At 40.4% G+C, this 22,657-nt stretch overlaps 2 protein-coding genes and 1 long non-coding RNA gene across 9 annotated transcripts in view; all 3 read right to left on the reverse strand.

The window, feature by feature from the left end:
* Positions 1–22,657, reverse strand: part of LOC145455441 (uncharacterized) — a 303,427-nt gene that overhangs the window by 74,400 nt on the left and 206,370 nt on the right. Inside the window, exons 4-5 of one of the 7 annotated variants that reach the window (XM_080333544.1) lie at positions 6,134–6,296; positions 5,285–5,790 (exon numbers count right to left, since the gene is read on the reverse strand). The exons of 1 other annotated variant lie outside the window; for it this stretch is intronic. In XM_080333544.1, the coding sequence (XP_080189670.1) occupies positions 6,148–6,296 (149 nt within the window). In that variant the 3' untranslated portion in view covers positions 5,285–5,790; positions 6,134–6,147. 5 more of the 7 variants (XR_013920346.1, XM_080333702.1, XM_080333981.1 and 2 more) reach the window with 5 other exon arrangements.
* On the reverse strand, positions 3,005–3,474 carry LOC145433469 (uncharacterized). Its single transcript, XR_013913109.1, has 2 exons — positions 3,421–3,474; positions 3,005–3,273 (listed from the first exon to the last, which is right to left on the reverse strand). It is a non-coding gene; the product is annotated as an uncharacterized LOC145433469 (long non-coding RNA).
* On the reverse strand, positions 3,505–4,567 carry LOC145437544 (myb/SANT-like DNA-binding domain-containing protein 3). The gene is made up of 4 exons (XM_080314814.1): positions 4,196–4,567; positions 3,817–3,933; positions 3,722–3,748; positions 3,505–3,596 (listed from the first exon to the last, which is right to left on the reverse strand). Exons 1-4 carry the CDS (start codon positions 4,557–4,559, stop codon positions 3,505–3,507), a joined length of 600 nt encoding a protein of 199 aa, XP_080170940.1. The 5' UTR covers positions 4,560–4,567.

Here is a 22,657-nt window from a genome sequence, read left to right on the forward strand (position 1 = left end):
CAAGGCGCGATTAACGAGAGATGAAATGAGGTTTAATTTACGCCGCTTCGGGCAGAATGAATCCCAACGAATGTAATGACCAGTGAAAGTAGGTTTTCTGTACACCGACGTTAAAAACGTTTGTCCTGATCTCTCTACTAAGACGTCTAAAAAGGGAAGGGCAGCATCAGTTTCCTTTTCCACGGTAAATTGTAGAGCTGGATGGAGACAATTCAATTTTTCGAAGAAATTATTACACTCTCGCTCATTTTTAAAGGCAACAAAGGTGTCATCGACATATCTAAAATAGAGAGGAGGTTTTGTGACGTTTTCAAACAATTTCTTTTCATGGTATCCCACGAATATATCGGCCAGTGGGACCTACTTTCATTGGTCATTACATTCGTTGGGATTCATTCTGCCCGAAGCGGCGTAAATTAAACCTCATTTCATCTCTCGTTAATCGCGCCTTGCGCCTCTGCTCACCGGAAAAACTGTCACGCGAATTGGATGATATCCACTTGATTCTCTCCAAAAATGGCTATCCGGACCACATATTAAAATGCTCCATCTCTAGGGTATTAAAAAAATCGGATACAGCTCCAAAATATGGCCCAGAAAAATGCCCGGCATTTTTACACCTACCTTGGCTAGGTAACGTGTCCAGCCGATTTGAAAAGCTTATTAAATCGGCTGTTCACCGTTGCTACTACAGCGTTAACACGCATGTAGTGTACACGACGAAACCCTTGTTACCCAACTCTCGAAAAGATGTACTTCCTGCCTTTGATGCAAGTAATGTTGTTTACCAATACAAGTGCCACTGTGATAGTAGGTATGTAGGACGTACATCTCAAAGATTGTTTGAGCGTATCAAGCAGCATATCCCAAAATTGATTCGGTCAAAAACATGCGCAAATGATCGCACGGAGCTCGCACGTCAGTGCAAATTGGCTGCAAAAACAGACTGCTATGATGATTACCAAGCATATGCTTCGTCAATCGGTCAGCATCTGAGTGAAAACCTTGCCTGTGCACAGCACTATGATGACAATATGTTCTCTGTCATTACGCGTGGTATGTCTGTGTTTTATTTAAAAGTGTTGGAGTCTACTATTATTCAGTTGAGCAAACCTATTTTATGCAGACAGAAAGATTTCCTCTATAACCTACAAATTTCTCATTAGTGCGTGTTGTTCCGTGCGTGTAACTGTTTATTTAAAAATTGTGCTGCTACTATAGTACCGTATGTCCGTATACTTCGTAGTTTGTTATTGTTGCCATGGATACAATGCGAATTTCATGGTCTGTGATTTTGATTGTTGCGTCATACTTTGCCTTTTTGGTTTTGCTTTTAAGGGTCGGGTGCATGGATGCTAATCAGATTAGGGCCTAATCACTAGTTAATTGATTTCTGATTAAGCAGCAGATTAAATTCCAGGGCATGGATAGTGATTGACTAGTAATTAATTAATCTATGATTAGCCACGTAAATGACGCATGACTGACGCATTTATCTGAGCTGACGAACCGGAACGGTTGTTTTGCACTGCTTTCAAAACATCCTACGCATAAGTTTCGGGCGTTTGTTGCTTGATAAACGATAGCTGCCGTTCAGTGCATTATCCAAAACGTATACATGGTTATCTTCATTGTCTAAATTATAAATTAATGCCTGCTAATGCCATTGTTGACAGGAATATTTCATAGCTGCTTCTGCTTACTATATCAGCACCCTACCAAAGTACCAATACGGTAGTCTGTTTATGGTAGTTTATTGGGCATCAAACCACTTTACCATGGACTATCATCTCGATTCGATCATGCTGCTCTACAATTTGAACAACAGGAGTATACCAAGGCGTATCGTTAGAGACCGGAGTAATCCAGTGGAGCACCTATCAAGCGGAGAGTTTGTACATCGTTATCGCGTGTCCAAGGATTCCTTCATGGTACTCTTGGAGATAATAAAAGACGACCTTCAATACGACTGCAAAAGGAGCCATCCTATTCCTCCCATCTACCGACTACTTGCAACCCTACGGTTCTATTCTTCAGGACATTTTCAGAGGACTGACGGAGACTTACTGCAAATGGATAGGACGTCAGTGTGCAGAATTGTTCACCAGGTGTCAAAAGCAATTGCTAAAAGAAAGCGAAAATTTATAAACTTTCCAAACACGCAGCATCAAATCAATTTAGAACAGATGGCATTTCATAGGGAGCATCAGTTTCCCGAGGTAATTGGACTCATAGATGGTACACATATACCAATTAGATCACCTGGTGGACCTAATGCAGAGTTATTCAGGAATCGAAAAGGTTATTTCTCTGTAAATGTACAAGTTGTTTGCAATTCTACAATGGAATTCACGCACATTGTCGCAAGGTGGCCAGGATCGACTCATGACAGCAGGATATTTGAATCCAGCTCACTTCCTGTGTATCTGTCACGAACGAACAAACTGCTTCTTGGTGACAGTGGATACCCACTGTTGCAAAATCTGATGACTCCGCTCCCAAATCCTCAATCCGTCGCTGAGAGGCGTTATAATAGATCCCATATATCTACCCGCATTAAAATTGAAAGAGCGTTTGGTGTATGGAAGCAAAGGTTTCAATGCTTGATGATTCCACTGCGCACCAGATTAGATAACTCGCTCGTGATCATTGTTGCTACTGCGTGCATCCACAACTTGTGCATTCGCCGACACGAAGACCTAAGCGACATTATGCAGCTCTCAGATAACGTTGCTGATGTGATAAATACACCCGAGAGCGATTTTGGGCATACGCCAGATAGTACTAGTACTATTTCAGGTAGAGCCAAACGCGACGAAATAGTGTCCTGTCATTTTACGTAACTGGAACGTGATAAGCTTTGTCAACAGGAGTTTGCGTACCATCTGGAATGGTACATTAAACGGTCTTTCTTATCTCATGCTGTCATATTTTGTGATACGATTGTTAATATACAATGTTTTCAATTCTGTGAACAACTCGCTACCTATTACCAGCCGACAAATATTTGGGTTTCAGTTGTTAATAAACAAAGAATTGCAGTCGAAATATTTGCAAAGTTGGGCAAGGTTTGGGATGGTAGGCCTATTTTAAAGTCAACCAGTCACACATTGGCATATTTATTTTTTTTCAAGCGGTATAGTTCCTCTGCCATTTCCATCTTCTTCTCTTCATTACGACGTTGCAGTACAGCATTTTCCATTTGGAAGCGATATAGATCCATCCTCATTGAATGCTCCTTTGCATTCATTGCATGGATCTGACTGGACAAGCCTGTATTGAAATAGGCACATATGAAAGATCATGTATGACAACGTATATGCATGCAATGGGAAAATCCTTGTCTACTGTGGCATTCTATCAACACCGTTGAAAGCACCATAACCATTTGATTACGTACAGGTAAAATTTGCAACAAACCTTCAAGTTTAGGATTATCCATCCACGGTCTTTTCCGCGCCTTCACAATTGGAGTAAACGATAGATTGAAAATGCTGAGGTTCATTAAAATTGAAATGTCTCTGCTGCACACACACCGAAATTGCTGCAATTATTGTTGGATGCTTCTGGCACATCACATCTGTTTGTCTCACTTTCTGTTAAAACAAACAAAGATCCTGTCAGAAGCTCTCGAATCTGTAACCTGCTTAGATCATAAGGATGTGGCAGTATCTTCGTCTGCTGTAACTATTCCAATTGCAACTAAAAGGCCTCTGCTCACCTATCGGTTCATCATCTGGTATTTGTGCTGCAAAACAATTGGTAAGTATCAATGTAAATACTCATCACATACAAATATGTGAATTGAATACCCACTGAATAATATGTCAATAAGTTGATCCTGTTTATCGGGCTCATTACCGAATTCCGGTACTTTCTCTGCATCAAAGTCATATGGATTTTGCAGTGGTTCTATCTGTGACGGAATGATGCCTGGAAATGAACAGCAATATAACTTTGTGATATCGTTCTCTGGAAAGCACATCCCACACTTTCTAGATCTCTTTGGGCTAGATCCGGAATAAAAATTTACTATGGGACGTAGTTATAGGTAAACTTTCACATCACCTGTCAGCTGTAGAATTTTTTGATTGATAATCTGTTGTAATTAACTCATGATATCTGTTCTCAACTATAGGCTCGATACAACCACTGTAGTACAGTAACAAACTAAACTATAAAATATGAATCTTACTAAGTATTTTCTTGGACATCTCGTCCAACTCAGGAGGTGGGGGTCCTCCTCCGGTTTTGAAAGCGCATTGCCTTTGTTTCGCGAAATCCTTTTTGGTCTTCTGCTTCAAATTACGCCACAGGTTTTGCAGCTGACGGTGTGTCCGCTTGCAGCCAGTTGTCCGAGAGTTGAAATTTTCAGCAATTTCAATCCAGCAGTTCTCTTTTTGCTTACTAGTCTTGCCATCTGTTGCTTTGCTCTCAATAATTTTAGAATAACTTTCAGCCAATTCTACTATCAAATGTTTTTCTAACTTTGAATAGTTTTCTCCTCGCTTCACAGCCATTTTAGAAACCTGTAGACTGAGCAATGGAATCATGATCATTACTCACATCAGTAATGGACTTAAATGGAGCAGTGTAACAGCACCAAATAAACCTAAGTCAAACATTATCAGGCACCGAAGACTGGATAAGAACCGGCTACCGATATTTACCGATTCCCGAAGAGAAAATCTATGTCACATCAACTGATTGATAGACATGGATGGACAAACTTGACATGGTTATCACTTTACCGGTACTAAACACCATCATCATTTTCCGGCAAGCAAATTATCATCATTTGCGCCATGCAAATGGTTAAATAGCTTTATTCCCATCGGTTCGCTCTGTGGAGAAATCCTGGCTAATGTACGACCCACAAAATAAAATAGCCCACTTCTCACTTGATCATGACAGCCATTCACTTTCTATATTGAAAACCATAGCATATAGCCAGCACTACAGGCTTCCGGGCTACAATGAGGGTAGCAAGCTACCGATACTATACAGCAGTAGCTATACCCGCAAAGACTAATCAGGACCTTAATCTAGCTTCCGAGGTTGATTAAATTTTAACACTTGATTAACTTTAATTACAATCTGTGCAGTATAATTTCAGAAATTAACGTTACTAATCACTAGTTAGTGGCTAATCAGCATCCGTGCACCCGACCCTAAATCTGTTTAAATCCCTTTAGTGTGCCGATAACTCTTGAAAAGAGGCACCCGAAAAGTCTTCGAGTTTAATAAATATACTGCTACAATGGATGTTGTATTGAAAGCCTAGCAGTTCATATCAAATCATAGCTCGTTCTCACGAGCAGGACAGGGAATGTACATATCGCAAGCTTGGATCGTTTCCAACTACACGGTTATTCTGTAGCCTGTACAGAAACACCAGAAATTAGAGTGGAACATTTCCCAAATTAGATTATATTCAGATTACTGGCATTTCGCTCTAATGAGACAAAACACACAGCTGAAATTTTTCAAGTCTGTCTGGATCTTCTCCGCCTTTTTGGTTCAACTGTTTGATTTTTGGGTCCGACTTTGATTATAAATTGGGGCCAGCAGTGCGCTTCGCCCTGTCACTGGATATCGGCATGATGAAGGAAGCGCTTTTCGTAAAGAGTTCTCCCTCGACAAATTTGAATTTTTGTCGTCGTCTGATGCCGTCGTCGTGACAACCTGTGACCAAGGGAGGGGGTACGAGGTTTGAATTTTGCGACTTCTTCGTTCAATTGAGCCGCCACATTCTTATTCGTTTTGGAACATTGCACAGAACTTGCCGGTCTGCAAAAAATAGTAGGGGGTCAGTCAATACTAGTATTGAAATCCCGGGATTTCAAGGTATATTCTGGTTGCGATCCCGGGCTTAACTTTATTGAAATCGCCGGATTTCGCAAAAGCATCTACCAGGCCTTAAATTACTTCCACTTAAGTTTTTTTTCGGCAAAACTAAGCCTACAATACTTCACTTTTTTACTTATTTGGAAATTTCTACTTCTCCTTGTACTTAAGTAGAAATTTGCGACTCTACTTATCCTTCCATTTGAGTACCGACGATAAATACTTTAACCACTTCTGCTCCTGAAACAGCAATGTCGAATCACCTCCAACCCCGACCTTCACCCACATTCGCCGCCCCCTTCATACATCGGGATCAACTGACTCTTCCCGTAGGCACCCGAACTGTCGGAGGGACCTGGGACACTTTCTGTTGGACCACTCCCAGCCAGTGGGCCGACCTTTGACCAGTTGGGTGACGTGCAGGAAATCCAACCCGAACGAGGGCGACGCTGGAATAAAAGGGGTTCAGTTTGTGACAGTGACTCGATTACAAATATACTTCTAAATAGTGTTTTACAAATTAGATTAGCATTAGAACGATAGCTACAGTTTTTTTCCCAGAGTAGATTAAAATTGGAATTACTGAATTTGCTAAAACTTGGGCATTGAATGAAGTTAAGTTCATCAGAGTTCGTTCGCATAACCACGAGAAAGGCAAATGTCAATACAGCAAGCTTGGATTGCTTCATGAAATACGGTTCTCTATCATTTTCAGGAAAACCAGAAAATATATTAGAGATAGTATTTGAGCATAGAAACATTTTACAAATCATAATAGAATTATGTAGTTGTCCAAGTCTGCACAGATGTGGTCAGTAACGAAGCTTTACGTTTTCGAAGTACTATAGTAGTTTACCATAGGCGCCGAACCTGGGCATGCAAGGCATGCCAGGCATACCTAGACATTTTTTTAGGCATGCGGCATGCCTAGAATTCGGTTCGGCATGAATCGGCATAATCCCCGATTGTGTTATTTAGAACGAATCGCAATGTATTTCCGTTTACGACATTACCTGCTACCGCTTATGTGAGCGAGGTAACCCGTTGCGCGGGGCCAATTAGCTACAAGCGCGTTGCCAATTAACGAGATATGTCTGTGCACAATGTAACGCGACACGATCTCCCGCTGAGATGATCGCGAAATTGTGCCATTGATTGCCGTGCGTTCGGCAATCATCGCTTGGGACGCTTGCCTGCTTTATCGCGTCTCCTACAAGCCTAGTTTCACTCGCTTGAGCATGATGAACAATCACATCAGCAGTAGGCCCGGTGCCATCGCTGCCTGCACATTCGCATCTGCATTGGCGCACACGATATTATCGCTTGCCTACGCAATCGCATCTGCAACATGCCTGGTACGAAAGATATCATCGCTGGCTAACTATCGCGTCTAGAGCCGAGCATGCGTTGCCTCCCATCTCTCGAGCCTAGCATGCGCTAGCTCCAATCTTTCGATGGCTTGGTCACAATGCCGTTAGGTGTTTGTTGGTTAGCGATTGTAATTAAAGAGCGACGACATCGCTTACCTGAATGACATCGAATGTCCGCAGACATGTGCGATTGTGAGTGCGCCGTGCATGCGTAAGTGAATCCCGCTAATACCTAAACATAACCATCAGAAGATGTGTGTCAACTGTCAAGACTTGAGTTGTAAAAGACGGGAAAGATTTGAACAACCTGAAATCGGTGCCATTATAGAACAGATTCCATAACAACTCTGACATTTTGCCTTGCGCAAATCGTCGCCGAGGTTACGTAATACGCGTTGATAAGCGGCGTATTTAATTGTTCGCTAGCGATCAGGGACTCGCTAATTGACAGCACTTCCGGACTCGTTGACAAGCTTATCATACGCGCAAGTTTGTTAACACGCAGATATTGCATAATCGGCATTTATGCAGGCACTTAACCCTCAAGAATTGATGCTATATTATCCCTAATTATCAATTCCGTCGGATAATGACGTCATTCCTTTGTGACGTCATCGAACTCGCATGCCTAAGGAAAATTAGCGTTCGGCGCCTATGTAGTTTACCTATACTTTTAGATATTTTCCGCTACTTTTACTTTCACTTTGTCATGTTTCGTGACTTACCAACTCTTTTCTATTGACAGTTTGTCAAGTAGAAGTGTCACATTCTTCCAATAAGAGAATAGAGTGACCAAGATTAAGAAATTCAGGTGCTGCTTTTGCGAAGAGCCCTGACTTTTTTTGTGCTACGCGCGAATATACGGGTTGACCAATATCATTCCACTTAAGTATGGGTCAATAAAATCGATGTTGCAGTTTGCCTGGTTCATGTGCGTAATTTCAAGCCGCCTAGTTGCCATATAGCAGTTTCATCACATTACGCTTGACTAAAGTTCAACAAAGCGTTTGGAATTATATAACCTGCCTTATTTCAGCTTGCTTCCTATTAGCTCAAAACATCAATGTGGTGTCCTTGTAGAATTTATCTACATCGGTCATTGTCTTATTTAGTAAAGGCATTGCAATACAACTGAGGGCGCCGTATTATCACGTTTTCTGAAAGGGGGCACTTGGATGACAATGAGGTCAAGAGCCACTGTTCGATAGCAATGGCGTCATTGGTTGGCTATCAAATGATAATTCGAATCCTCATGCTGTTAAAACACATATCTCTGGGATGTAGCAACACGAACCCAGCTCTCAGCACCGTCAGTTTCCAGGTTTTGAGAGTGTAGTTATGACGAATTTTCAAAACTGCTAACATAATTCAGTAGTTTCGAAAGACAGCAAATTCGACTTCTACCTGACGTAGGCCACTTCTGGGTTGCTTGGAACAGAATTTCTCCTACTCATACTTGAGTGAAATATAGATCACTACTTGTACTTGAGTAGTCTTCTCGACTACTTTGACAACTTCTGATCATGCATGTAGAAAAGGGTTGTTCAAAAATACCTTTTCCGGATTACGGGGATTCACTGATTAAATCGCAAAGTTGCCTAAAAAAGGTTGCACACCAAATTTGGCTCGATTCCAACCAGCCGTATCCGCGGGAGAGCGAATTGAGGTTTTTGAGTTTATTTAAAAAAATGATTTTTATAAAAAATTGACTGTCAACTTAAGAAAATTGTTGAGTTGCCTAAAAAAACGATGCATAACAATTTTTGCTCACTTTCAACTGGTACAAGCGAAGTTATTGCAGTTGAAAGTTTTAGATTTGCAAAAATAGCATTTATGGTGGGTAATCCTAGAATAATTGATAAAAAACTTCTCTTCTACCGGTTGAACTTGCGTCAAATTTGTTTTGCAACGTTTTCCTAGACAACTCAACCATTTCATGAGGTTCACAGCAGAAAATTGAAAAATATATATATTTTTTTTAATAAATGATAAATTTTAATTGACTATGCCTCGACTTCTACGGGTAGGAATTGAAACAAATTTGGTGTGCTGCGTTTGTTACGGAAACTAACATTTTAATCAGCGTATCCTCGGGATACGGAAAAGTTATTGTGAACAACCATAATGCACCCAATCGCAGATAGTTATTTTTTATTGGCTATTTCGCGACAATTAAACGACTTTAACCACTCCGAATTTACTGGAAATCAGAGAGCCATATTTAGTGCATGAATTCTATGTCCGCTCAGAATGAGCTGGATGTAGGAGTCTGTAGGGTGTAAATATATGATGTGCTGATGTTAAGGAAGATAACATGTTGATAAGAAAATCCATGAGATTGATTCATTAACAATGAAATTGTCTACATAGCAGACAGAATGTTTGCTATATATTTCCACATTGTCACAATATTACATAGCACCTCACCTGAAGTTATCACAAGTCCTGAAAATCTCGATATCGAGATCTTGTCTTTTGGCAGGTGACAAGGTCTGGAAGAAAAACTCATAATTACACAGCCGTAAAAATAGACTTGAACCAAACTGGAACAACTGTAAATTTTTCAGCTTTCCGACATTAGATTCGAGTAACAGCCACACAGTTCTTACCATATTGCCTTAAAATTATCGTCATAGCTACCGCGTTGTCCCAATTAGATTAGAATTACCGAATACACTGAAGCTGGATATTGAATCAACTTCCATCAATATCAAATCTTGGTTCACTCTAATGAGCATGGCTTGAGTAAAGGCTGCTGCATGAGAATAGTGAATGTCTGTAGAGCAAGCTTGAATGAATGTGAATGAATGCTTTTAAACGGGATTTCAAGCATTCAAGAACATGCAGTACTGGCAAGGATAGCTATTAGCCATACATCAATTGTTCTATTAGCAGACACACACGGCTCAATCAGTACTTACGAACCGGGACAATAACTTCAACGTAGGGAGCAAATTGAAAACTGATATCATTATGTTGAGAGTAATCAATTCTTAAATACTTGAGCAGGTGCGAATAGAATGTCGATGTCCATACTAATTGTGACTTGAAAATACAGAGTCGGGTAAAACTCACCTTGAATGACAATTTGTAAACTGGCTTGACTCTGATCAGAAGAAGATCATTGCCTGTGCATATGAAGAAAGGATACATCGGGTTAGAAACGATTCAAATTTGAACTTTACAGTCACCCAATGTGTTCTGACTTGTTGTTACAGATAGAAAGAAGATTGTTACTAGCGGTTGAGTTGAATTTATTGTCAATAATTTTTCAATTCAAAACACCCCACCATAGCATTGACAACAAATAGGTAATCGAATACGAAAATATGAAATCAGAATTACTCACTTTCATCTCCCAGGAAGATTTGTCAGACATTGATGTATGTCAAATTCCAACTGATTGACGTTGGTCGAGATCGTCATGCAAACTTTTTTCATCACCAAAGCCATTTCACATTGGATAATCAGACTATTAAATGATAGGCCTACGTTATAAATGGTGATCTGCTGGTTGCAATCCACTGTAACAAATTGAAGAGTGGTTATGAAAAGTAATATTAATGAATCTATATACACCACAGGTTACTCAAGCCTGGCCATGGTACCAGCAGATGCGGTGGATAACGAGTAACCGATAGTCGCCACATATAAACATAATCGAAATGGTTAGTTTTGAGTAAAATCAGGAATCTTGATCATGGATAGCGAAAAAATGACACTTCTTTATTCGGCACACTTAAATTGATCAAAAACAATAAAAATGACGAGATAAACAAAAATTTTATCCGATTATATTTCGTATTTATTCATTGTTCCTCCACGATTCTCATAGAATAAGATATTCATATCAACTCGCAACTTGGAACCTAAACTCTATTTGGAAGCGCATCCTGTTGTGAGCAATATTCTCTATAAGCTGCATACGTGCGCAAATGCGCCGTGCTGAGATGGTCTCTGCACACAAAAAATCCGAAGGGATGACTTGGTTTTAGTCGTTAGTCGTTACGCACTTTCGTCCAAGGGTCTGCGCAGTGAGTTGGCGAGTGTGCGCAGACTCGTCAAAAAATAGAGGGAACACAAATTGTGAGTATTCCTTTTGAAGAGCGAATAACTTGATATCGTATGCGATTCAACAAGGGACAGATCATCAGCAATGATTTTAAAATATTGAATTATGGGGAGGTAAAACTCATACTGCCTATAGTAATCAGTAGGTTACCCATTGCTGATATTGGCCATATAACTCATGTGGAATCAATTCCACAAGTCATCAAAATCATTGATCATATTCATATTGAATATGGAATTACTGTAAATATATGATGGACTGTATCAACTAAAATTGCCGGCAGATTGATACACCACTTTTCGTATCACACAAAATTACTGCTTACTATTGCTATGACATTCATGAAATGGTACAAATCGATCACACGCCAAAATCTTAAAAACTGGACCTACAAAGTTTTGCCGCTTTGAAACATAAAATGCACAATGATCAAGACAATTATGATGGATTGAAAATGAAATGAATCGAAAATTGTAATAGTGAGCTACTTCATTTTAATCATATATCAGCTTCAGACTTGTACAAACTACTGATCTAGTTTGTTCATGGTCAAAGAAAAGTTCTGGTTGCGAATTTTGAAAGCGAGTAGTTAGGTGTGAATAGCGATACTGGTGTTCTGTTTTGTGACGTTCTTGCAGCTATTGCTATCTTGGAGTAAACACTACTAACCATGGCGTAGCCAGGGAATGGGTATTGAGGGTCGGAAACCGTTCATTTAGAACTCTAAACTCTGTTCTTTTGAAACGCAGATTCTATTTCAAGTCAGTAATTCGCATTATAAATACTGCAGTTGCTTCACAACCGAAAATCCAGTAATTTGTACAAGTCTGCTCAGGTGAGTGCAATCTATCTCTTCACAAATACGGATCTGTAAATCTCAAAACATCGATCCACTTTTGGTGTCACTATAAGCCATTTGTCTCGAGATATATCATACATTTCAATTGCATTAGAGTTTTCGAAATCTGTTACTGCAAAAATCCACTTGTCAATGTGATACGCAGAAACTTGAAAATGACGATCATTCATAGAAGATAATGAAGTCCACTGAGCTGAAGTAACATTGTAACATTCTACGTTGTCGACATTCTTTGTTCCACTCCAGCCACCGATCACAAAAATCTTTTGATCAACTGCAACAACACCACTCCCATACACAGGATATCTCATTGGGTCAAGATCAACCCACTCTGATGAGGATGGAGTGAATCTGCAGAATGATGAAACTATGACACCATCTTGTCCTATACCTCCAATACAATAGATGGAATCATTCAATGATACGAGACTTGCTGAACGAATAGCTGTAGGTTTGTGTTCAAGTTGAATCCATTGATTAACGAGCGAAGTGAACATTTCCACATCATTTGTTGCTCTAGTGCTTCCTCCAACAATGAATATCGATCCTGACAAAGAAACTGAGCGAGGACAGTATCCATGGTCACAAATCATATCTTTCATCCTTTCCCATTTTGAATTTTTGCTCTGAAAATTGAGTCGATAAACTGATTTATTGTTACATAAAACGTAGATATATGAGTCCAAAAAAATCGCTGAAAAATCTCTTAAATCCCGAAACGTCTCGTCATGGAACTTCTCTACTTTCTCAATTACTGGATTGAAGGATCTGATACAATCTGCCTGATCGTCAAAAAGAATTATCAATTCATCTTTGCTGATTTCTTCGTTTCTTTTCTGCGGTGCTTTCAACAGATGTCGAGTGATCAACTTGTACAGTCCTAAGTCGTTACTGATAATAAGGTTCGATTCTAAAAGACGTAAAAATGCCAAAGAGACTTTCTCAAACTTGATCGCTTCAAGACATTCGCGCAAATGTTCCTGATTTTTGCGATTTTTCTCGACCCAATTGAACAATAGCGTTAGTTTTTCTTCTTCGCATAATTTAGATCGTTCCAACTTCACAAAATTCCGGATGTAAGTTTTTTCAATACTTCCAAATTCGGGTTGGCTTGATATTTCCATGATATTTTCATGGAAAAATGCTTTACATTGCGCAGAGACAGCATCCAGTCCATACATATCGGCGATATTTGTTGTGGAAAAGTAATTCTTTACATTAAGTGATTCCTCCAAAACGCCAGATACTGCCTGTTTCACGTCTTCCAACTGCATCATGATTGCAACATGTAGTAGATCGTTCATCTTTTCATCAGGAATCTCAAATTTGCCCGAATATATGAAATCGATGCAATTTTTGACACACTGAGAATCGACCTCTTTCAAAACAACTTTTCCTTCACGACTCTCTTTAGTGTCGTGTTTCAACATGGCTTTGAAATAAGCACTACCAGCCGACAATACATTCTTGTGAGTGTAATAGACATCATCTCCTACTTGAATTATGAAATCACATTGATCATTATCTTGCTTCATTCGATGTAATTCTTTCATCATCTCCACTGAATGTTTCTCTACATTTGTACACACAATCTGCACCATGATTGTCAATCAACCACGATATATAGGCTAATTATCCTACGATTATTATTATACAGTAGCACTGTTATTGAAGTAAAGATAATTCTCAAGTAATGCCTGTTAAGCTGTTGGAATAATCATACTACTAATCAACACCACGAGTATGAATCGAAGGAAAGTCAACTGCAAACAAGGCACTAAACCAGGGGTTCTCAAAGGATGGGCCATGGCCCACCGGTGGACCACAGGAGTAATTTTAGGTGAGCCACAAAGCTATTTGGAAAATTGTACAATTAGTGAAAGTTTAGTTTTATTTGTTATGTTCCTATATTCAAAATAATAGTCATGTTATCATAATGCTTTTCATCCGTCTCTGATCAGTCACAATGTACAGTCGACATAGCAGGGGAAATTGTGAGGGATACAACGTCTTTTTGCATGTATATTTAACTAGATATTTGTTATTTGATTCAAGATAAATGATCAATTAATGTCTTTCGCACAGCTAGCAAAATGTAATGACTTTGAATCATCACTTATACTTTAAAAATTAAATTTAACTTGAATTGTGACTTCACTTGAATCGAGTGACCTTCAAAAAATGAGCGACTTGACTTGACTTAAGTCACGTTTGAAAATCAACTGACTTGACTCGAGTCAAAATCTGCAATGACTTGAGATGACTAGAAGGTAGTGACTTGATCCCAACACTGTTTGACTGTTGCTACTTGATGACTTGAAATTGACAAGTCATTTTACCAAAGTGACTTGAGTCAAGTCACGTAATACGAAAAACTTGAGTCATCCTAACACTGCCCTGCACTAACTCTAGTTTAAAAACACCAGAAGTGTCACCTCTGAATCCGACTAATCTCAACTTTCAACTGTTGCTAAGGCTACTGCTTATGTTTACATCTCTCGCGGACAGTAGGTGTCGCTGTAAACAAAAACATCGATTATATTCAGATGGAACGCTCCAATCTCCATGCCAGGGCCAGCGAGGAGCGACGCTGTAAATTGCTATGGTTTGACCATAGTGTCCTATATGGTATTGACACAGCGAGAGTGAATGGCTCGCTGCATTTGGATTACGTCATACTTTCCATTTGACCAAAGGCAACTTTACGGCCATTTTTGTCCGGATTTCCGAGCGTCAAATTCAATAGAACGGGTATCAATGGAAAGCTGCTTCTATACTGATTACGAAAATATAAATATGATTCTGTTCAGGGTCCTGGAACCCCCGAAATGAGCCTAGAAATTTGCATCGTTATGGAGTTTTGTCATTGTGACGCAACAGGACTATCTGGCACTTCACTCTCGTTTTGGCAGACAGGATTGTTGGGCCCTGTGGATATAAAGCTGTATCAGCTGTATCAGCTGTATCACCCTGTGGATATAAAGCTGTATCAGCTGTATCACCCTGTGGATATAAAGCTGTATCAGCTGTATCACCCTGTGGATATGAAGCTGTATCAGCTGTATCACCCTGTATCAGCTGTATCACGTCTATACTATGTCTGGGATGCGCAAAATAGTCTAGTAGTCCATCACACATTTAGTGAGTCAGCTCTTCTTGCGTAAACGCGCGAAGCAAGAGAAATTTATATATGTCATGATTGAGTCGGTCAATATATGATCGCGAATTGCATATAGATTGCTATCAATTTTTTTCCTCTCTTTACTCACGTAATCTGATTTAGGCTACCGACCGGTAGAGCTGAGTGAGTGTGTTTGAAAAGGTATAAGGACCCCTCGTATAATAATTAATTAAACATCTCCTGCTTTATACCCGTTGGCAGGAACGAAAAAGCACTTCGTCAGGCTCCCCAAAAAAACTTGAGTCTTGGGCTCCTAGGGTCATAAACAGAGGTGATCATGATCAGTAACGAAGTACTTCTACTTTTTCGAAGTACTCAAGTAGTTTTCCTCTACTTCTGGCACTTACTCAAGTAGATCTGATTTTCGCTACTTCTACTTCGTAATATTTTGTGATTTACTTACTTATTTTTCGCTATTTTCAGTTTGTCAAGTAGAAGTAGTTCAATCCTCCAAGCAGGAAGATAGCCTGAGCAATTTCGGGCTGTTTCACGGAGTATCAACATTTAATTTTCATAAAAGTTGAGTAAAGCCCAGAATGTTCGTCGCGCTTCGCGCGCAGTGTGTCAGGATTGTCCAGTATAATTTCACGATATTGTCGGTGAATATAATTTAGGTAGCGGCTTGGCGTGGTTCCGTTCACACCACATTGTCGCCCTTCGCCCATTTGAAATAGTTCGTCACAGTATATATGGCTCATCATAACGTTTTGGGGTGTTTGGGATGCGATGCGGCAGTTGTATACGGCCCTACTTATAGCCAGCCAACAAGAGGATTTGTGCGATGATGAAGTATAGACCAAGATTCACTCACTCAACAATGATCACTCATATAACACCTGGCCATCATGTTCGAACAGATATTACAAGTATCTAGTATCTAGTATCTAGACTGCTTTCAAACCTGCAATTAAATTTGATAATCCCAACTACTCCTGTGTGTCTGTGTACCCACATCCGCCTCTAGACCCAGATATTTATGATACTGTTTTTTCTCATAAAAGAAGTAAGTTTCATGAACAAAAATAACGTAACCCCGGAACGAAATTGCAATCAATATCTATTTAACTAAAAATTGCCATTTTCTTTCTTTTTCGCAGGCTGCGGCCTGGTTTCGATCCAGCATTTTTATTTGGAACCGTGATGCGTAGCTTTCCGTCGGCAGAAACTTGCAAGTTAGTATCAACAGGCAAAATTGCTTCCCCAAGAAACCTTGCAAATACTATTTCTTTTTCCTTGTCCGATTTTTGTCCCATTCATATAAATGGAGGATCCCTGGTCCAAAGGATCCGTGGAGGTGATATCTGCGCACCATAAGAGGCCGGGTTTGGTCAGAGAGACAGACGGAGTCTTTATTTCTTCATCAGGGATATCTTGAAACTCCTTCTAGATATCCCTGTTCTTCATCCAACTGAAATACAAACAAACAGACGGCAATAATGGTGGTACGGTATTCGGTACCAGATAGGGATATCCACAGGGTGATACAGCTGATACAGCTTCATATCCACAGGGTGATACAGCTGATACAGCTTTATATCCACAGGGCCGGATTGTTGCGTCACAATGCCAAAACTAAATCAAAATGCAAATTACTTGGCTTATTTTGAGGGGTTCCATGACCATGAACAGAATAACATTTATCTTTTCGTAATCAGTACAGCAGCAGCTTTCCATTGATGCCATCGAATTTAGCGCTCGGCAAGCCGGTCATAAATGGCCGTAAAGTTGCCTTTGGTCAAATGGAAAGTATGACGTAACCCAGTGGTTCCCAACCTTTTTCATCTCGTGCCTCCCTTGGCCGAAATTTAAGCCAAAATTCCCCCCCCATGGGAAAAATCTGCCCGATGATTAAAAAAGGTCATTTTTACCGCGCAAACACCTGTTGATTGAGAGAATAAGACGGGTGGTACCGAGTGTTTGTTTCTAGCAGTGCTGTAACAACACTTTGTAGACCTCCAAAAACAATGGTATTCGTCTCAATCAAACAAATTCTGGAAGGCTTGACTCAACAGACCCCCACATTTCCATTTGTGTTTTGGGCTTACCATGCACCAATCGCTAATATAACTTCTGTGAAAAATCAGTATTCATAAATTTACTGGTCTCGCGATATTTTGCTCAAGCTTGCGTATGCATTTGGCCAATACTCTTGGTACTTTCATATATAGCTGGGTTGACTAGACTCGAGTCACCATTTTCTGATGACTCGACATGATTAGAGTCATTTTCTCAAAATAAGGAAACGACTCGACTCGACTCGAGACAATCTGGGTATTGACTCGACTTGGACTCGAGTCATTGTGCATGACTGGAACCAAGCCATACGATTCGAGACTATAAGACGGCCAAGACCGACATTTCATTGTAGTTTCGAAGAACAGTAAAGTGACCATCCTATTGGAATTTTGTCTATTGATCCTGGTACTGGACAATGCGACAAGAAACTGCTCAAAGTGAGGAAAATTAGTATATCATAAATTCAAATCATTCAATATCACCAAACAGTGTTGACTTGAGTGTGACTTAGACTCGGACTCGAGTCATAATACCATGACTCGGACTCGACCCTCTGCTCGGTGACTTGGACTCGGACTTGACTCAATGATAAATTGAAAATGACTCGAAGTGTATAAACATGTCTTTTTTTGATCGGGTAGCTGTTCACTAAAAATAAAGCAAATCTAGCGATCTCTTTGACTTGAATCGATGACGTTGGAATATTTTGTCACTGTCTGAAAATGTTGACTTGAAAATATAAGATAAATACTTTCACTAGAGGCCTTGTTGTGATAGATTCGGCACGACATTTGCTCGCCTAGGATATATTTGATTGAGAGGCCGTCGCTGGCCTATAAATTGTCTTGCGAACTGCAGCACATCTGAACTAGTTTTAAAAAGGGGGGGATTTGTATGTGAATAAGCGATTTCAAATAGTAGGTTGACTATACGACAGTTCGGACATGAAAAATTTGGGAAATCCGTTACAATTATAGAGTGTAATTCCTCCCTAAAAATTGCAAAATTCCCCCCAAGGGGGGAATTCCTCCCCGGTTGGGAACCACTGACGTAACCCAAATGCAGAGAGCAGTTCACTCTCGCTGTGTCCACACCATATAGGACACTATGGTTTGACTGTTGCGGTCGCTGAAATCCCTTCACGAATCTATGCAAGCTGTCTTCCCGTCAACTGACAGCGCCGCAAAGTCCTATAAGTTCCCCGATGTAAATATACGCGATCTTGAAGTACGGTAGGAACAGTATATTGCTTGAAGTTCCAATAGATCGAATTTCCTTATATCCATATTATAATACGACACAGCACTAGCACGAATAAGCCCAATTATGTAAGATTCATTTCGTAGAAAATGATGAGAATTTACTCTTACGCAGTTTGTAAGCAACAGATAGGACGGAGGCAGAGAGGCATTGAATTTCACGCCTAACCTGAACACAGTCACGTCTTAAATTTACTGTTGATATATTTATAGAAGCCTGCTCTTCCAAAGAAAGCCTCAGGTCCAGCAAACAACAACTCAATATTATTCAAAACACTGAGGCAAAGTGAAGATGTTAAACTAGCCGTTGTAACTAGAAAGCGAAAGACTCAAAACTTCTGTACATGGTAAATATTAGAATGTGCAACCGGAGCCAACGATAATACGTGTAATGTACCAGCTAAGGCCGTAAATATCGTAGGCCCCAGTGCAACCTAAATGACATATATTTCTAAGTCAAGAAAGAGAGTGCATTTTGGCTTTGGCAATAGTCAAGGTTAACATATCTGCAAAAAGCAGTGGCTGTTGTCCTTTTCATAGCCGTGGCACAATCTCCATTTTGCAAATATGCCATGACCCGTTACTTGTCCTCAGTCTCCTTTTAAGCGGCGGCAATACGACAGGTTTAGACCTAGCAGTTCATATCAAATAATAGTTCTCATGAGCACGAGAATGGCAAACGTATGTATCGCAGGCTTAGCTCATTTTGAACTATACAGATCTTCTGTAACGAAATCTGTCCAGTTGTCCAAGCCTGTCTGGACCGTATCTGCCTTTTTGGGTCAATTGTTTGATTTGGGGGTCCGACTTGAATTGTTACTTAAGGCCTGCAGTGCGCATCACCTGCTCACTAGGTGTCGACAAAGTGATGAGTTCTCCCTCCACAAATTTGAAATTTTGTCGGTGTCTGATTCCGTCGTCGTGACAACCTGTGACCAAGGGAGGGGGTCTTGCGTTTGAATTTTACAAATTCTCCGTTGGATTGAGCCGCCGCGTCCTTACTCGCTTTGGAACGTCGCGCAGGACTGGGCCGGTTCACGTTCTCCTCAATCTGCAGAAATCGAAGGGGGTTTTAAGGTATATTTCTGATAGCGATTCAGGGATCAACTCTGTTGAAATCCCGGGATTTAAAAAACCATCTACAAGACCTGACACTACTTCCACTTACAGTTTTTAACGGCAAGACTAGGCCTATAATACCTAACTTTCTACTTATTCGGAAATTTCTACTTGTACTTGAGTAGAAATTCACGACGCTACTTATCCTTCCATTTGAGTACCAACAATGAATACTTTGTTCTCCTCCTGAAACAGCGATGCCGAATGACCTCCAACCCCAGCCTTCACCCACATTTGTCATCCACCTTCTTACATCGGGATCGACCGACTTTTCCTGCAGGCATCCGAACCAATGGTGGGTCTTGGGGAAACTTTCTGGCAGATCACTCCCAGCTAGCGGGCCGACCTTTTATCAATTGGGCGCCGTGCTGGAAATCCTTCCCGAGCAAGGGTGACTCTGGAATCAAAGAGTGTCAGTTTTTTGGGCAACGCAAAGCAAATTGCGACACTGACTCGATCACAATCATAATTGTAAATACACAGCGCCTTCTAAATAACATTACAAGTAGAAGTTTAAAAAAATTAGCCTGTTTCATGGCTCAGTTCACGTGATACAGTTCGTCTCGATCCATTTCAGGAAAGCCAGAACATAGATGCGTTATAAAACTAGAGCATGGAAATATTTCACAAATCATAAGAATTACACAACTAAAAATATCTAGTTGTCCAAGTCTGCACAATGGTGGTCACTACCAAAGTACTTCTACTTTTTCCAAGTAATCGAGTAGTTCCCCACTACTGGTAGCACCAACCAGAGTCAGTAAAATTTCTGCTACTTTTACTTGTAATCTGTCATATTTCGTAACTTGACTACTTTTCACTATTATTTCCAGTTTGTCAAGCCGGCATGTTATGTTCTTCTGATAAGACAGATAGAGCGACCAAGACAGAGAAATTCAGGGGCTGCTGTTGCAGGGAGCCCAGACTTTTTGTTGTGCTCTGCGCGAGTATGTAGGTGACCAGTATCTTGGGGTGGCCAACAGTTTCGGCCAGAGGGCCACATGCGATCTATGAGCCTTTGCTGGGCCACTTGAATGTTGTTTTCCGATTCCAGCTACCTCTGCTTCATGGCCCGTGGGAATGTGATTGATGATGGCGGCGGCTGGTTGCTCGTCTTGATGCCACACTAGATGGCCGATTAGGCGGAAGCGTCGTTCAGCTGCCAATGGAGACTGATCTAGCATAACGCAGGCTGTCGCATGAAGACGTCCACGACCGCCTACGTTGGAGACGCTTAACACGAGCCCAAAACTGATTATCTCGATGTTCTTTTGTTTCCTGTTTTCTTTTGCCCATTTTATTTTATCTAATTGAACAGTTGACATATATATATATATATACATGAATGTTGATGACCGTTTTAGTCGTCTGATAGGAGTGAACCGGACTAGGTAACGGGGAAGACAAGACTTATCTTACTATGCATCAATATCGATAACTATTATTTCATGAAAGGTCCTAGCCGCGCGAGGGGAGAAAAATTTATTGAATGAATTCGGTCAATTATACTGTACCTTGCATACATTGCGGGAAATCGAGTGAAAATCAATCGCGCGCAGTGGTGGGAAAAATTTACAGTCAAATAAATCTGCCTTGATATATTCTACTTAATGGTCATATACGAAGATCTACGAAAATTGTGACTGGCGCGTGGCTTATATGCCTACGCGTCGTAACTGATATCTTAGTCATCAACATCCCAAATTTTGTGCTCATGCTTAAAATTTTTCGTTTCCTTTGCAAGTTCATAATAAATTACCTGGGTAATTTATTTTTTTTGACATTCATTACCAATTTCGAGAATTACCGGGCCATGGGTTGGCTGCCCCCAGGGTTGATGACTCAACTTGACTCGAGTCATTTTCTCGAACTACGGAAATGACTCGACTTGAGTCAATCTGTGTGTGACTTGACTCGAGTCAATTGCGTATGACTCGAACCAAGTCATATGAATCGAGACTCACACTGCTGGGATTACGTATATTGGTGCTGGTACTTGAAGTTGCAACCAGAACTACTAAAAGTGAGGAAAATTAGTATATTATAAATGCTGACCATTCGGTACCACCAAACAGAGTTATGAAAAGTGTGTTTAGCAAGAATTTAACCGGAAACTGAGCAGTCAACACAATGACTTGGACTCGGACTCGAGTCATAATACTGTGACTGGGACTCGATCCTCTGCTCGATGACTTGGACTTGACTCGGTGGCTGCGGCTTCTGCATCTTATTTTAGGCCCAAAACCAGCTTCTACTGTAAGCGGTTATCAATATGTAGCGAAATTAGTCAATTTTGGCTCGTTCGGTTTGTACAACCACTAGACTAGACAGTGAACGAGCCCAAAATTATTATATAAATTATTTTTTGATCTTTGGCACCACAGAGCAAGTGTCCGTTTTGAAATTCAGAGTTTTCCATTTTCACTCCATCCTAATATAGGAGTTTCGTGACAGTAAACAGGCTTAAAATTCAGCAAAACGTTTTGAATCATACAACCTGCCGTACAGTATTTCAGTTTCCTTCCTAATAGCGCAAAACATCAAGGTAGTGTCCGGGCAGAACTTATCCACATCGGTCATTGTCTTGCTAACTACAGGCAGTGTAATACGACTTAGGGCCCCATACCATCACATTTTCTGAAAGGCGGCACTGGGGTGAAAAAGAGGTCAAGAGCCACTGTTCTTATGCAATGGTGTCATTTGTAGGCCATCACATGATACATTCGAATCCTGATGCTGTTAAAATACATATCTCCTCCTCCTGAGATGTAGCAAAACAAACCCAGCTCTCTGCACAGTCCGCATACCGTTATGTCAGTTTTTAGGTTCCAAGAGTGTATTTATGACTGATTTTCAAATGTACATACATAATCCTGTAGTTTTCAAAGACAGCAAATTCTACTTCCACCTTAAATTAGCTACTTTTGGAACAGC

The sequence above is a fragment of the Botryllus schlosseri genome, chromosome 1, assembly GCF_051294905.1.
Source record: "Botryllus schlosseri isolate E-star chromosome 1, Bs_hap1, whole genome shotgun sequence".
Lineage (NCBI taxonomy): Eukaryota > Metazoa > Chordata > Ascidiacea > Stolidobranchia > Styelidae > Botryllus > Botryllus schlosseri.